The following is a 16,080-nucleotide window of genomic DNA, read 5'->3' as shown; positions in this document are numbered from 1 at the left end:
CCGCGCCCCCGGCCTCGACGGCACCAACCAGGCGCGGAGCGGAGCCGGCGCTGGGCAGGGCCGCGCCGCCACGGCCGCGGCCCCGGGAGCCGCCCCCCGCCGGCCCCGCCGCCCCTCGGGCCGTCCCTCGGGCCGTCCCCTCGGCGCTGCCGCCGCTCGCCGCCAGCCCTGGGACGCGGCGTGTGGGGACGGTGGAGGAGCGGGCACCGGGGTGGGCACGGCCCCTGCCCAGGGCTCGGCACCCCCGGGTGCGCCCCCGGCCCCAGCCCCGCGCTGCGGTCCCTGCCCGGGAGATGCCCTTAGCCCCGGGGCCTGCAGCTCCGGCGCTGCCGAGGGAACGGGAGCTGTTCCCGGAGGAATTCGGCAGAAACGGGGACAGCCGGCATTCTGGCCCGCCTCGCGTGCGTTCAAAGAATCCCGTATCCCCGATGTCCGTGGCCAAGTGACATCAGCAGGGGCAGGAAAGAAGTCTCTGCAGCAGCTGCATGACCCCAGGCCTGCCTCACAGCCCTCTGCAGAGAGGGCAGCAGTTTCTGCTCTCCATTCCTCCTTGAGCACAGACAGCACATCTATAAATTACAGGCAGTGATTTTAATTTAGCAGGCTTCTCTGCTGCTAATATTTTGCTGGCCACACTGCAGAAAGATTTCACCTGAATGGCAAACTGACAAGCTGCCTGTCACAAAATGCAGTAAAAATAGACACAAGGAAGACAAAGCAGGCCTGGAGAAGTGGAAATGAAAATGTTTTGGCAGCGAAACCAGATTATTAATGAACTGAGGGGGCAGATTGTTTTTGCTGAAATCACAGTCATTTTTTTTGTATATAAATATTGGTGCTGTGCGTGATGTTGGGACAAGTAAAGAGCAAATACAGGATGCAAGGCATGGGGGGGATGCCATGCGGGTACCCAGTGGTTTCAGGTGCTGCTTGGCCTTCTGACACCCCTGCCAGCCGCCAGGGACACATCAGCCTCAGTCAGCACTTTGGTGAGCCGGATGCCTCCACGTGGTCACAAGCCATGCAGGTCCCCGTTTCAGGATGCACCCCTAGGACAGGAGCCAAGTGCAAGCAGGGCTGAAGGTGTGTTCATGGCACATTCAGCTGGCCAAATGGGAATTCAGGTCCCACCTCATCCATCACATACCAGAGAAGACCTGAAAGCCGAAGGAATGAGGTGGTCCAAGGAGATGAGGTAGTCCTGGAATCCCTGTAGCTCCTGTCCTCAACTGGTCTGATTTCTGCATTTTGTGAGCCAGGAAGTGGCTCAGTCAGTTCTTTGTTCTGCAGGTTTGCTGTGGCTTTTGCTGCAGCATCTCTGGGCCTCCCAGCCTTGTCTTAAGCAAAATGATGAGTGACTGTCTCATGCTTGTTTTCTCCAACCCTCCCTGGGGAAAGGAGCCTGTGCAGCACTGTGACAGGTTTTATAAGGCCTATAGTGGTTTTTGCCTTCTCATATGTGTGCATGTCGCTCCATTTTTATGCAGAAGAATGGAAAGAAAAGTTCATTGTCTTGTGACTGCAGGTCAAGGAGTGCAGGGTATTCATCAGTGTCACCTGGAGCAAGCTCTTCCCCTGGCCAATGCCCTTTCTGACTGTGCTTCACCATGTTTCTAAACAGGAGTCAGGTTTTTGCTCCCAACCAACAGACTGTTGAAACCCTGCTTCAGTGGAGGCAGGACGCTCTCTGCAGGGAATACTCAGACCCTGGCAAACCCAACAGCTACATTTTCCTTCCCCTGGGAGAGGCAGCGAGTTGCCCCTCCTGCTCAGAGCTGCTGGGCACCATCATTGCTGAGTCTCACATCCCTTTCAGTGCAGAGCACCCCTTGGCAGGCAACACTTGCAGAATATGTTCAAAACCCCACCATCACGGTGTGAGTTTTCCAAGTAGGCTGCATAGACATGCTGTGACTGTCACTGTGTGTGGAGAGGCGACAGATGGCTCTCACACATTTGCTCCTGAAAATGCTTCCCCAGTGGCTGGATCCTCCCTTGCTGATCCACACTCTCAGGGTCTTAATTGCTATTATGAATTAACTTTACTGTGTTACATTTGTGTCATCTCCTGTACAAAGAAACCAGAAGCATCCTGTACTGGGAAAATATCCTGTGAGAAGCCAACCTTCACTGAAGGACCCACAGCCTGAAACCTGCATCCTGTGACATCTTGTTCTGGTCCACAGAGCTCCGAAGTTTGGTCCTGTGCAGCCAATCACAGGCTCTGGACATAACTTCAAACGTGATGAAACATGCAATGTCTTATTTCCCAGCCCATAATCTGGGACAGAAATAAGAGACACTTTAGTTTCTCAACAGATCTAGTCCTAAATATCTTTTTGGACTTGTCAAATGTGGGAAAGAGCTAGAAAACTTCCAGGCCAAGCTGTAGAGTATGAAAACTATGAACACTTGGAGTTAAATCATTCAGCCCAGAGTGGTGTGTTATTTGACACTTTCCCCTGGAAGATAAAGAGGTGGAAAAGCAGTAGAGATGCAGCAAAAGAATACAAATCAGTAGCAATTAGGAAGGTTAAAAAAAGAAAGAGAAAAAAAAATCCCAGCCAAATCCCCTTTCATGTGTCCAGCCTGTTTACATTCTGGGCTAGAATAGTCCTGATCTGACTCACTGCTGGCATTAATGAAGTTTGCACCTCTGGGTGAGCAATTTAATTTATCTCAGCAAGCCAAAGCTCATTATAACAGTCCATAAACGCTATCAGATGAAAGCAGCATCCTTCAGCAATCTCGGGGATTAAAGCAAGGAGGCATTCAACTGCCAAGGCTTCTGCTGGAAAGACTGCAGTCGGAGCATGTGTGCTAGAGGCTGAGGAAGCACAATGCCTCAATTACTGCTGCGGATTTCTCTGTATCGAGACAGTGATCTGGAGCCTCTGAAGCACTCCTCTGGAGGTGAGCAGCTCCCTTTTCTCCCTCTCTCTCTCTCCAGACATCTCTCCTTAGGGTTCATCCGGCCCAGTAGCAGCTGGAGAGAAATGGGGGGCCTGGGAGACTCCGTAGGTTGGCCACAGCTGGTTGCCCTCCTCCAGGGAACAGGAGGCTCCTTGGAGGGGCATTGCAGCGTGAAGGCATAAAGAGAGACTTAGGGTGGGAGGAGGAAAATGGCTGATTCTGTCCTCTTGGGCATGGAAACCTCCTTGCCCCACCTGTCCTGTCCCACGCTGGATCCACCTGAACTGCAGCTCCCAGCGCTGCGCTGGCCTTGCCCTTACCCTCACCTCTCTCTGGGTGCAGGCAGTGCAGCACCCACATGTCATTCCCAGCAATCCCTTTCTGCCAGGCTGCCGGGGTGGCTGCAGCTCCAGCACAGGGCACCAGCTGTCTGGGTGAGGGAGCGAGCCCGGCTGAGAGCTCCCTGGCAGAGGTGCTCGGTGGAAATGGCTTCTCCAGCAGTAGGAGTGATCTCCACTGCCTTCACATCTGAGATCATCTGTTCAGATTTGCAATTCTTTTTCATGTGGAGAGTGGTGGAGATGGGGTGGACAAGGGATGAACAGAAATAAACACTCAAATCTTCAGTTTCTTTTCCATTTAATTTAGAAAATGAATTGCATATCCCAAACACAAGTTGGGGAAAAAACAGTTTTTGAAATCTTCCTTCAAAACACAGTGAGGGAGCATCCTCTAGGCTGTGTATGCCTGTGCCTGTGGGGCTGCAGGCTGGTGGGAATGTCCCTGCTGCATCTGAGGAATGGGGCTTCTCTGGGTGCTCCACCACGGTGGGCTCGGGTGAGGGTCTTGCCTCTGAGGACCCGCTGTTGTGCCCTGATGTGTTTCAGTCCCACCCTTGCTTTTCCCTCTTCTGGAACAGAATTGCTCCTGTTCCTGGGGTGAGCCAGGGAAACACCGAGCAGCTGGCACTGCCAAAGCACAGCAGTGCCAGAACCTGCCAGGAGCCAGGGCCCTCAGACAGCCGCAGAGGTGTTGGTGGTGCAGAGAAACGCAGGTCTTGATCCAAAGTACAGCCACGCTGCCCGGTCCTGCCTGCTGTACCCCTGAAAGCCTCAGCACACTGAGGCAAGTCTGTGCATTTTCAGCGAGGTAAGACACGCTGACCAGATAATGGGGTTCTCATGGATGCACAGCATGTGGATGTGCTAAGCCTGTAATTTTGGGACTATAATTGTCAGTAAATTATTGATGCTGTGGCATGAAGTTGAAGTTAAGGAGAAGGATTCTCATTTCACACAATTTCTCCGAGGACTGCAGTGGAGAAAGTGCCTCCTTCCAGAGGAGGACACGGTGGGATGCTGTTCCGTGCACACCTGGAAACTGGCCTCATGCCAGCCATACCATTCACTTGTGCTGCACATCCACAGCCTCTGGTGCTGGGGTTGTGCAGGGGAAGAGGCTGAGAAGCCACAGTCCATGCGTTGTGGGAATGCTGCTCTGTGCTGGGAGGATTTCTTCAGTCTGCTGCCAGTGCAAGGAGTGAGCTGCCGTCCACTGAGCTTCAGTTCCCACTTGACAACTGCCTCCATTTGTCTCTGTGATCAAAACTGCGGCGCAGGGAACTGCAGCTGTGAGTGGCAGGTATGTCTGAGGGGTTTTGTCAGATCTCTTCCACCTGCTGCTCTACCTGTCAAATCTAAATGTAATTTACTGTGATACAGGCACAGTGTCACCCAGGAGGCACAGCATTCCTGGTACGTGTGATGCAGATGGGACATCTTGTCTGTGTCTTCCTCTCTGTGCATCCTAACACTCTGCAGACACAGGTGAAGAAAAGGCAGAACAGAGGCAGGACGAATCTTTCTCTTGAGTTCCAACAAATCAAGGTAGATGCATCAAGGTCAACACTCACTGTAGAGCCAGGATACCAAACTGTAGAGCCCTGACAGCATGTGTGTGGGTCCCAGCACCCTGTGGGGGCAGCCCCACAGGTGCTTCCCAAGCCGAACCCTTGCCCTGGCCAGGAGCAGGGAGGCTCGGGAAGCATGGGCAGCACCAGCAGAGCAGAACAGGGGGATGGTGGCACCAGGTCAGGGTCAGAGTTGGAATGGGGAACCTCAGGTCCAAGCACCTCACCGGTGGTGTGGAGCCACCCCATGTCCAGCAGCCAGCCTCTGGCCACCAGTGGGGTCTCAGGAAGCCTTGCCCTGCTTTTGTGGGCCTGAGCCTCTGGGGTTCTGTCCTGAGAGAGCCCTGGGAGCAGGCACAGGCAGCTGCCTGCTGACAAGAAAACTGCTGTCAGTTTTTTTTGTCTCCTGCCTGGTCATTGTTAAAATGTCCTTGAGAGCAGAGGGGAGGGACTGCTAGAGCCCTGCATAGAAATAAAAGGGCGTGGAACAAAGGGCCAGGCAGGGGAGCTGGCACTGCTCCTACTGTGGCACATCCTCCTCAACCCCTTTCAGGGAATCAGAGGGGACTGCAGGAGGCTGGAAAAGCAGGACAGCAGCTTTTGGGGAGGTGCAGGGCTGCTGGAAAGCTAAGTGTTTGGCAGAGAGAGAATGAGAACAGTTACCTCAGTGGCCTGTGCCCACCTCTGGCTGTAAATCACAAGTGAGCACCATTCAGAAGGGCCCTTGGCCATGTGCTTCTGTGCAGCAAAAGCTCACATTTGGAGAGCTTGCTGGAAAATGGTCTGGAGCAGTGAGCACCAATTCCACTGGGAAAACTAGTTTTCTCTAGTTAATGCTCCCTTGCTGTTCTGCACCAGTGTCCCACCCCCAGCAGGCAGTGGGCAGCTGCTGGGGATCCCAGGTCTGCAAGCTCAGAGCGTGCCAGCTGCAAATGCCCGGCCCATGCCCGCACACCAGCACCTCCCTGGCTGCTCCCCAAAACGGCTTCACTCACACCAGTTCCAGAGCAGCAACAAGCCAGAGCTGACCTTAGCCCTGCTGCTTCAAATACAGTGAGAAAACTACCCCAGCAGAACACAAAGTGAAGTGGGTAAGGATTTACAGGGAAAATGTTACTGACTGAGCTGATAAGGAAAAATTGACTCAGAAACACAAAAGAGATAAAGGCAGAAAGAGCGTCCTGCCCAACCACAGAGACCTGCCACTGTGCAGAAATGTCCCTGTCCTGTCCAATCTGCTCCAGAGCCTCACACAGCTGGAGCAGTCTCCCAGAAGAGGAATCTGACTTCCCAAATCCACCACCTTCACTGACCACTCAGCCTCTGGGGATCATCCCCTGAACTCTCAGGTCTATAGAGGCTCCCTCTGGACCAGCATGTTTCATCCATCCCAAGAGCCCTGACAGCAGTGAATATAAATCAGTGAAAGAAGGAAGGCCAGGAAAGCTCCTAGGAAGAGCAGTAGAAGATAGAGGATTGTGCTTTGACTGCTTCTTTCTAATCTGGGGTGTGGGAAATGCCCAGATATCAGGAAGGCACATCTGTATTTCTCAGAGCTGACCAACAGCAAACAAAGGGTAAGGCTGGACTGTGGTCCTGCCTGCAACTGGACATGAGTCTCCTCCTTGTTCCCACTGCAGCCACCCCAACACCCATAAATCTGCCACATAGCAGAGCCAAATGCTGTGCAGCGCAGGCTCTGCCCTCTGCCTCCTTTCCTGTCTTTGTGCTCCTCTTTCCTGAGCAGTCCCAGACATTGTCAGTCTCAGGGCCAGCCCAGCCCAGAGTGTGGCCCTGCAGACACAGCCACAGTCATGCAGAGCTCTTGCAGCCCAGCTCAGCAGGCCACACTGGGCCTTCTGCAGCCAACAAAGGCCCTGGAGATGCCGGGGTTTGCTGATCCATAGGCCAGCCAGAGCTGTCGGAGTGCTGGAAGTGCCCTGCCTCGTTCAGGCACTGTGCTGGGTTTTGCTTGGCTTGAAAATGACACAGAAACTTCCCCAGCACACTGATTATCCTCCAGGTGGTTTGTGTTTTCTTTTTGGGCATGGATATTTTTCTGGTTCGGGCGTTCTTTGACTTGCTCGCTTGAGCAGTCACCCTGCAGTGGCTGCAGGTTCTTAGGGACGGGTTCACCAAGAACAGACAACTGAGGCGTGGATTCTGGTATGCTCTGCACAAAGTGGCACCGAATCGGCATTTCCGATGGCAAGTGTGATATCTGGGAGCCGAAAAGGGATCCGAGCAGTGAGATCATGGAGGAGGCTGATGTCTGCTGGCAGAAAGAGAGCCTGGATCCAGCGGTCTGTCTGCACACGCTACCTAATTTATTTTTCTTTAGTTGCAGGATAAGAACTCTGCTCCCCCCGCTCCGACCTGTGTGCAGGCCGTGCCTCCGCCCTGTCGCCCGCAGCCATCGCAGGGCCGCGAGCAAGGCGATGGCCACTGAACTCCCCACAAGAGTCAGGATTTCCGCACTATAAATTATAGAAGTAACTCAGGGAAATGATGCTCCAGCAAAACTGCCATTTCGACCATGTCCCCAGGAAGGACGCAAGCAGCGTGTTTGTTCGAAAGGGATCATTTAGGGGCGAAAAAAGGCAAGGAATACAAAAGATAAAAAAGGCGGCGTGGAGGAGAAGACGGTCCGTGACGGCGGGGGGGTGGGTACGGCTGGGGGAGCCGGGTACGGCTGGGGGAGCCGGGGCGGGGGCTGACCGGGACCGCCGCCACGCCCGCCCCCGCCGCCGCTCCGCGCTGCCCCGCCCGTGCCGCTCCGCCCCCGGCCGCGCCCCGGCTCTTCCCCGCCCGCCGCTGCCGTGCGCCCGCAGCCGCTCTCGCCGCTCCGCACCGCCATGTCCGCCGAGCCGGCCCCGGCCTCCGCCGCCCCCGAGCCGGCCCCCGGCCCCGAGCCGCCGACGGGCGGCGGGGAGGCGGCCGAGCACCGGGCGCTGGTGCTGACGGGGTTCGGCGGCTACGACAAGGTGAAGGTGCAGGCGCGGCGCGCCGCTGACCCGCGGCCCGGAGAGGTCTCGGTGAGCGTCCGCGCCTGCGGCCTCAATTTCGCCGACCTGATGGCACGGCAGGGCCTGTACGACCGGCTGCCGCCGCCGCCCGTCTGCCCCGGCATGGAGTGCGCCGGCACCGTCCGCGCCCTTGGCGACGGCGTCCGCGACCGACAGGTGAGGGCTACGGGGCCCCGAAGCGCCCCGCCGCCCCGCAGGTGCGGCCCCGCCCGACCCGCCCCCGGCCGGGCCCGGTGCCCGCAGCCCCGGCCGCTCCACCCGCCGGAACGGGGCCGGGACTCCCCGTCGGGGCGGCCCCCGGCAGCGCTGAGCCCCCGCCAGGGCCCCGTCCGATCCCACCCGCGGAGGCTTCGGCGGCGACCGGGCGGCGGACAAAGGCCCTGGACAAAGGGGCAGGGCGGGCAGGAATCCTGCTGCTCCAGGGGGACGGAAGCGCAGCCACCCGACGGGCCGGGCTGAGGGGCCGGAGCCGCAGGGAGGAGCAGGGGACGGCCGTGTGCCTTAGATTCAGGAGGTTTTCCTAAGGTTGGGCATGCATTTTCCATGATGGATGCTACTAAACGTTTCCCAAAGGCTGCTGCCTCTCGGCAGGATGATCCTTGCAAGGAGCAGCAGTAATAGCCTTCGGTGTTTAGACTTCTGCTCCCAGCTTGGGTAAGGAGGGCAGGACATGATCCTCATCCCTCTTGCCTTGTTGGGGATCCAACACGGATCTAATGGTTGCTTTGGGCAACCATAGTTTGGGTTTGGGTACCACTACAAAGCCAGAGCATGGAGTGCCTGTGGTCTCTCTGGGGATCCTGGCATGTGCCCAGGTCTGTGGTGAGAGGTGCTGTGCTACAGTCTCCCGATGAGGATGGAGCAGGTGTGGTCTCCTGCCTGAGTCCTGGGTTGCTGCAGTCCCTGCAGACCTCTGCACAGAGAACAGTGTGCATGCACTAGCTCTGACTTACCAAGGGCAAGGGTGTGATGGCTTCTGTTAGGCTTGGGGGCTTGTTTCCGACCACCTTGTCCTCTGATTTTAGGTTGGAGATAAGGTGATGGTCCTGGCTAGGTCAGGGCTCTGGCAAGAAGTTGTGAATGTGCCTGCCAGTCAGACTTTCCCAATGCCTGAGGGGATGAGCTTCGAAGAAGCAGCTGCTCTTCTTGTTAACTACATCACTGCCTACATGATTCTGTTTGACTTTGGAAACCTGAGACCCAACCAGAGTGTCCTCATCCACATGGCTGCAGGTAAACAGTTCTTGCTGAGACTCTTGGTTTCACCATGCATCTTCTGAATAAGTGACATGGGTGAGGAAATGATCAGAATGGGGCTGGACTGACAAAACGTCACCTAGCAGAGATGCAGGCTTCATGCTGCCCCATTTCCCAGTGGCTGGGCTTAGTCTCTCCCAGTGTGTCCCAGGTATCAACCTCACCAGGCAGAGTCACTATTCCCCAGGCTGCTGTGCTGTGTGATTGGTACAGGCAGGGATAATTTACCTATTCAGAGGTTTTTCTGACTGCTGGGGCTGTTTGCTTCTAAATCTTTCTCACTGCTGATTTCCAGGTGGTGTGGGAACTGCTGCCATCCAGCTGTGCAAGACTGTAGAAAATGTCACCATTTTTGGCACAGCATCTGCCTCCAAGCACGAGTCACTCAAGGAGAGTGGAGTTGCTCACCCCATTGACTACCGAACGATGGATTATGCAGAGGAGGTCCGGAAAATCTCTCCCAAAGGTATGATGAGGTGGAGGACTTCTGCAACTGTTTTGCATTTCTTTCAATTGCAGAGAAACTTCTAATTGCTCCCAATTCCCTCTCTAGGTGTTGACATTGTCCTGGACCCGCTGGGAGGATCTGATACGTCCAAAGCATTTAACCTGTTGAAGCCAATGGGCAAACTCATCACTTACGGTGAGTGTGAGCAAGGAGCCCAAACCCAGAGACTGTGTGGTGGTAGAATGGGATCCACACAGGAATGCTCCGTGTCTGGGTTCTTGGCTGTCAGGGACCATCACTATTCCTCACTGCACTGTGTTGTAGTTCTGTTATTTCATGAAGGTCTTCAGGATGCTTTGCCTTGGTGAGACACTGAGGGGAGTGAGATTTGTGTCTTGTCCCCAAAGCTGTGTTCACAGGCTCCAGGACTCCTCCCTCCCATGGTGAAATTTCTCTTAGAGTAAAAGCTGGTGCCTGCAGGGGAAGCTGGAATGTCCTCGCAGAGGAATACTGGCATAGCTGCTTTTTCTAGGCTGAGTTAATGCACAGCCTTGCTTTTCTTTTAGAGGATGTGTGGGAGATGAGGTTTGAGGCTACTGAATACTTATCTCTCCATTCCCCAGCCCTGGAACACTGTGATTTTGTCCCATAGACAAAGCCCTCACACAACCCCCAGTGGGATTCCAGACACTTGCACCAGTGTGCTGCTTTGGTTGTCCCGGCCGTTGCAGCGTGTGATTCCCCTGAAGAAGCAGGGCTGTAGGAGAAGGGGAAAGCTGTCCTGCCAGCCTGGCTGGCTGTCAATTGTAACCCTTTCTTACCTCTGCCAGCCCTCCAGTCTAGCTGCACTGCTGCTGCCTTAGGAGGGCCAGAGAGTAGTCGTTCTATATTTTTGCCATGTGAGTGCGATAATCCAAATTTTGCATAGCTGGAGGCTGAGGCAGGTGCCTGTTTCCATTGAAGGTCAGCTGGGCAGGTTCTGCTGTGATCCAGTTCTCAGCTCTGTCCCTCACTCTGCTGAGTGGCTGTTCCCCTGTGCGTGGTCTGAGCTGTTCCATGGGATGCCCATTGCCTCCTGTGCTGTGTTCCAGCTTATCTGTGGCTTGCCTTCTTTTCAGGTGTAGCAAACCTGCTCACTGGGCAGAAGAAGAACCTCATGGCTATGGCTAAAACCTGGTGGAACCAGTTCAGCATCACTGCCTTGCAGCTGCTGCACCAGAACAAGGCTGTATGTGGCTACCATCTTGGATACATGGATGAGGAAGCTGAGCTTATCAGAAGTGTTGTAGCCAAGCTGGTTAACCTGTACAGTCAAGGCAAAATCAAGCCCAAAATAGACTCTGTATGGCCCTTTGACCAGGTGAGTCTGAGCTAACATACAGGCTGGCAGTGGTACAGAGTGAGCGCCTTGTTCCTGGGGGCTGAACTGTTGAAAATGTCTAATAGCCATCTGTTCTCAGACATTCAGTGCCTTATTCCTTTTAAAATATTAAGGCTGAGTAAAGTGGCTGGGCTATTCTGCTCCAATGCATAGGGCTGGGCAATGCTAGACAGTGTCCCTGTGGAGCAGGGCAGGTGCTCAGCTGAGCTCCATGGGCAGCAGCAGCCAGGAAGGGGCTGGGTTATGCATCAGACTGGAGTATGCCCTCGGTAGTCTGTACTCTGTAATTAAGCAGACAGATGGGAAGGCTGTTGCTGCCCTTCCAAGAGTGCAAAAGAGCCCAGGCAGTGAAGCAGAATGAGGATGTTGGAAGGGAGCAGCAGGTTTTTCAGCAGCTCTGTTCTGCTCAGGGTTATGGGCGTGTGTCCATGCAGAGTCAGGCTCTTCCCTTGGAAATCCTGTGCTGGAGCAGGACTTGCTGCAGGGGAGCAGAGAACTTAGTGATGATCAGTCAGTGTTCATACCTGAGAACTAGTCTGATGCAAAAGCCTAAGGAAAACTTTGACTCCAGGCCTGGTCCAGGTGCTTAAAAACAATGATAATAATGATACAATTCTGTGCATGTATTGTTTTGTGCAGCTAGTAGAGGCTTTTTCCTCCTGGCAGGTGGCCAGGTTCCTGCAGTTCCCCTCCCTTTGGAGAGGAAGCTGTGGTGACACACACTGCACTTCCACATTTGTGTGAGCAGAGCATCCTTGTGTGTGTCAAGGTTTGTCTGTGTGAATTCTTGAGGACAGTTTTCCTATTGGCTTTCTGGGGTAGTTGCCCAGGTCTGTCCAAAACACACCTATGCAGAGGCACTTGAATGCTTGGGACTTGCTTGAACTGCCAGGAAAGCTGCCTCCCAGCTATGCCTCAGACTGGTCTGGGGGGACTGAGGGGGCCAGGAAGGGCATGGACACACTCTGCAGTGGGTGGGGGTCTTACCACACTCCTTTTGCTTCCAGGTGGCAGAGGCTATGAGGCAGATGCAAGAAAAGAAGAATGTTGGAAAAGTCATTCTGGTTCCTGAAGCACCCAAGGAAGAATCTAAAAAAGCAGAGAACTAAGGAGAAGAGATGTATGCAGATTATGAATTTGTGGTTTAATTCCCTGATCTCTTTGGGACCTGGAAATGGACAGATCAGTATCTTCCATCTTTCACCAGTACAAGAACATCATGGTTATCATTCAGATGAGGTTTGCATGCTCTTGTTGTGACTGACCCTTTGCCAGATATGCCTCCTGCTCTCTCTTTTGAAGCCTGTTTATTTCATACTGTTTTCTAACCACTTGTTTCTCTACTGAATTTCCAGACTAACCTTATTTTTCTCTGGCAGTGAGGCTGAAGCTTCCAAGCAGTTGGTGACTAACAACTGCACAGCCTGTCACTGTAAAGTCATGGCGCAATGTACTGTAACAACTGCCAAGTATCTCTGCAGAAACTGAGCCCTGCTGAAGCATTTGTGCTGTCAGCTTTGGGAAGCCTGTTCAGCAGAGCATTGGCCAAATGTAGGATGTTTCCTCCACAGCCAAAGGAAAACCACAGCTGGCCTAGTTTAATTCAAGCAGGGGTTTCTCTTCTGTTCACACTAACTGGGCTCTATTCCCTCTGCTTTTTGTAGGCCACTAACACAGTCAGACAGTAACAGCTCATGTTGTCTTTGCCTTGGCCATCCTGGCAATTTGGAGTCTATGGCATATCATACTTCATTTGCAGTCACTTCTCTGTGCAGACAGTAAATAACCTGACAGGCTGGGCTGGGCTATGTCTGACTACAGAAGAAAAGTTTCAATTAGGTAACCTGATCCTGTCCATTTTCTATTTCCAAATTGTATAGAGAGATCTGAGCAGTGTCTGGTTCTTAGAGACCATAAGGACTCAACTGTGTCTCAAACGACTGGAAAAATTGATGTTGGCTCTGTGCTTTATTATGTTGGGCTCCGAGTTGGTATTGTTAGGGCTTCACCCTCGTGTTTTTATTTCCAAGGGCTGCAGTATTGGGTTGGACTTCATTGAGATGGGAACAAACTAATCCCCTGTTAATGCTTTGTGCAGTGCCCTGTACACTGTTGCAGTTTGGGAAGTAAATTTCAAGAGCCAGTCCTCTGGGCTGTCTCTCCCTGGGGCACACTGGTTAGTAAAGCTGTTGCCACGGTAGCAGTTAGATGATAAACAGCCCAGCTGTGTGTCAAACCTCTTAACCTGCATATTCTGAGCAGTTTTCTATCGTGTTCTAGCTCACTTGCTGCAGTAGGGCTTGACTCTTCTTCCCCTGAATCTGTATCTTGGGGCTCCAGTGCTGAGGGTTTAGGAGCTGCCTGGGGTGCTCCTCCTATACCAGAACTTTGTTTCACTTCTACTTTTCTTTCCTTCTGTGCATTTGGAAACAGAGCTGTGTAGAGACCTAAGCCCAGCTCTGTGAGCACCTTGAGTCCTGGGTGATGCTGTCCTTCCCACTGGACCCTGCTTGCAGCCCTGGGCAGCTCTGGTGCTGTTGGTGCTTACTTATCATGGATTGTAGGTGTGGGCTTTTGGGTTTAATTTTGGATTTGAAATGGTAAACTCGAGGGCACCAAGAAGAGCTGCTCATCATGGAAGAACTCGGGCTCCAGAAACAAAACCTTGAGACAAGAATCCTGCTTAACTAGCCCACAGGGAGGGCCCAGGGCTCAAGGAGGGCAGGTACCCACTGGGCACAGGGCTGGGCATACAGCCCCACTGCCACCCAAGAGAGCCCATGCCATGCAGGGCTGGGGTTCCTGTGTGGCTTCTCCCTCAGCCTGCTCCAGTGGGGCTCCCGTCTGTCAGTGCAGCTTGTGGTTCAGGTGCTTGGGCTCAGTCCAGAGATCTTTAGAAATGCATAGGCACAGCTTCCAGGGGTCTTGCCCTGGCTCACTTTAAATATTGCAACAACCCGGTTCCCTACAACCTCAGAGGAGTCCTGGAGCCCTCTCAGAGATCTTTGTCAGTTCATCTCTTGAACTTCATAAACATGGGCTGATGGAACTCACAAGCACAACTTTTTACCTTTCTGAATCCAAAATCTTGCTGCTTCTTTCAACCTGCCCTGTCATGCTAATTTAGATTAAATCCAACAGTGTCTAATGCTGCTTTACCAGGTGTGAAAACAGAAGGACTGTCTAAATTGCTGAAATGGAAAGCCTGGACCTGTTCCTCTGAGAAACTGGACTTGACAGGGCAGCATGTTCAAAAGGCACGCAACCCTGCACATCTTCTGGTTCTGCACGAAAAGGGAAAAATATGGTGTGTTTCACAGTAACATCCTCTCCCCGCTTTATTCTGAGCCAAGCTCGTGCTCAGTGCCTTACATGGATGGCCTTGGGTCAGGCGGCGTGGCACGGCTCTCACAGCCCGGGAGCCTGGCAGCTTCCCATCAGACCCCTCTGACCTGCTGCCTCCTGTGCGCCACGGGAAACAGCATCTCGGTGCCTTCTGCTTACATGACTAGGAAGTCACTGGGGCCTTTTCCATTCTGGCCTTTCAAAGTATTGCCAAAACCCTGTTTTGACTCTTATTAGCTCTGTTTTGTGAACACTGGTGGTGTTGTGGGACTTTCCGTGAATTAGCTGTTCTCTCCCCGGGTGTTCCAGCCTTTCCAGGGCTGACCTGGTGGTTCTGTACTCCCCAGTCCATAAGACCTGTTGTAAAGCCCTTGTCTCCCCCAGGGCAGCTGTTTGGCTCCAGAGTGAGCCCTGAGTGAGGCTTTATCAGCTGCTCCGGCCTTGGCTCTCTGGAAACAATCCCAGCTCCTGGCTCTCTTGGGGTAGCTGCTCACATGTCTTCTAGCTAGGAATTCCTGAAGCCCCTATCAAGGCAGGAATGGCGAGCAGTTACTGCCTGTTCAGTTCAGCACTGGCTATTTTGTGTCTCTTGGTAGCAACAGTGTTTTCTACAGGAAGACCAAGATTAACTGTAACCTTGCAATCCTCCGCCCCTTCTCAATGCTCTGCTCTAGGTGGGTGTGGTTGGTTGTGTTTTGGTTTTTTACTTCTTTTTTAAGGGCCAGTATAGAACCTGTGTAAAACAATTTCAAGTGTCTTAATCAAGTTAACCAGCCGGTTTGTATACTAAGGACCAAAGCAAAAAAACCAAAACGAAACCCTAGGATAAAAATCATTCCATTCAATGTTGCTTGTTTAGGACAAAGTTGTGCTACTGAGGAACTGGGAGATTCCTGTACTTAATCATGTGTGCCATTCCAGAAGTGCAATTTAATGTTTATTTTACTGATTGTCTGACTCAAAGGTTGTGCCATGAGGAGTCCAAGTGAAAGTGTAAGGAGTTGATGAGTGGGAGGAGGTGTCCACAGCCCTGCCTGCTCCAGGGGGGCTCAGTGCGAGTGCCTCTCCTGTCATTGCTGTAGTGGCCTCCCAGCCTGGTGCTGCTGGTCTGGGACAAAGTGCAACTCCTTTGCTATCACCAGGCAGCTGGTTGCCACATTTTTGACTCTTCAGTTTCTCTGAAGCTCACTTGTGTTGCAAGCTGACTGCAGGAGGGGAAGGGAACAGAGGTGGCCCCTGCCAAGTGCTCTGGGAAGGAGTTCAGCTCTATGTTTTGTTTTGGACACCTGTATTAAACTAGAATTGACTGGCCAGGGAGAAGTAAGAAGCACTGTGTGAGTCAGGCTTCAACTGATGCAGGATCCTGGCCCGCTGACAGCTGCTATCATAGGTGTTAAACCACTCTGGTTGCCTGAAGTCTCTGGTGTGCTGAGCCCTCGTGATGGCAAAGTGTTATTGGCAAGTAGTACATGAGCATGATGTGAAACGTGTTAGACTCTGAGTGAGCCTCTTACAGCATATGGTCTGGTCTGTACTGTCTGAATTGTGTTGATTTGCAGATATGTGATATGAGTGATGGTCATCCTACAGACAGATAGCAAATCTTTTGTTTAAAAAATATATTTCGCTTTGTGTGTGTAACCACGTTGGACAGAAAACAACTGTGCCACTGCTGTTTACATGACTACAATGTGTACTGCTCCTCTGTCAACTGTTACCATATGCCTTATGTGTTTCAAATGTTAATTAAATGCATAACAAAACCTTCCACAGTACACTGCTCAGGTTTTTGTTGTCATGA

At 53.0% G+C, this 16,080-nt stretch overlaps 1 protein-coding gene across 1 annotated transcript; it reads left to right on the top strand.

The window, feature by feature from the left end:
• Positions 1-7,677: 7,677 nt before the first annotated feature.
• On the top strand, positions 7,678-16,051 carry VAT1 (vesicle amine transport 1). The gene is made up of 6 exons (XM_039565680.1): positions 7,678-8,004; positions 8,874-9,081; positions 9,401-9,571; positions 9,659-9,748; positions 10,672-10,913; positions 11,942-16,051. The coding sequence occupies exons 1-6, from the start codon at positions 7,678-7,680 to the stop codon at positions 12,041-12,043; spliced, it is 1,140 nt and encodes a 379-aa protein (XP_039421614.1). The 3' UTR covers positions 12,044-16,051.
• The last annotated feature ends 29 nt before the right edge of the window (positions 16,052-16,080 follow it).

The sequence above is a fragment of the Corvus cornix genome, chromosome 27 (assembly GCF_000738735.6).
Source record: "Corvus cornix cornix isolate S_Up_H32 chromosome 27, ASM73873v5, whole genome shotgun sequence".
NCBI classification, from domain to species: domain Eukaryota; kingdom Metazoa; phylum Chordata; class Aves; order Passeriformes; family Corvidae; genus Corvus; species Corvus cornix.
This window is presented reverse-complemented; position numbering and strand designations above follow the sequence as displayed.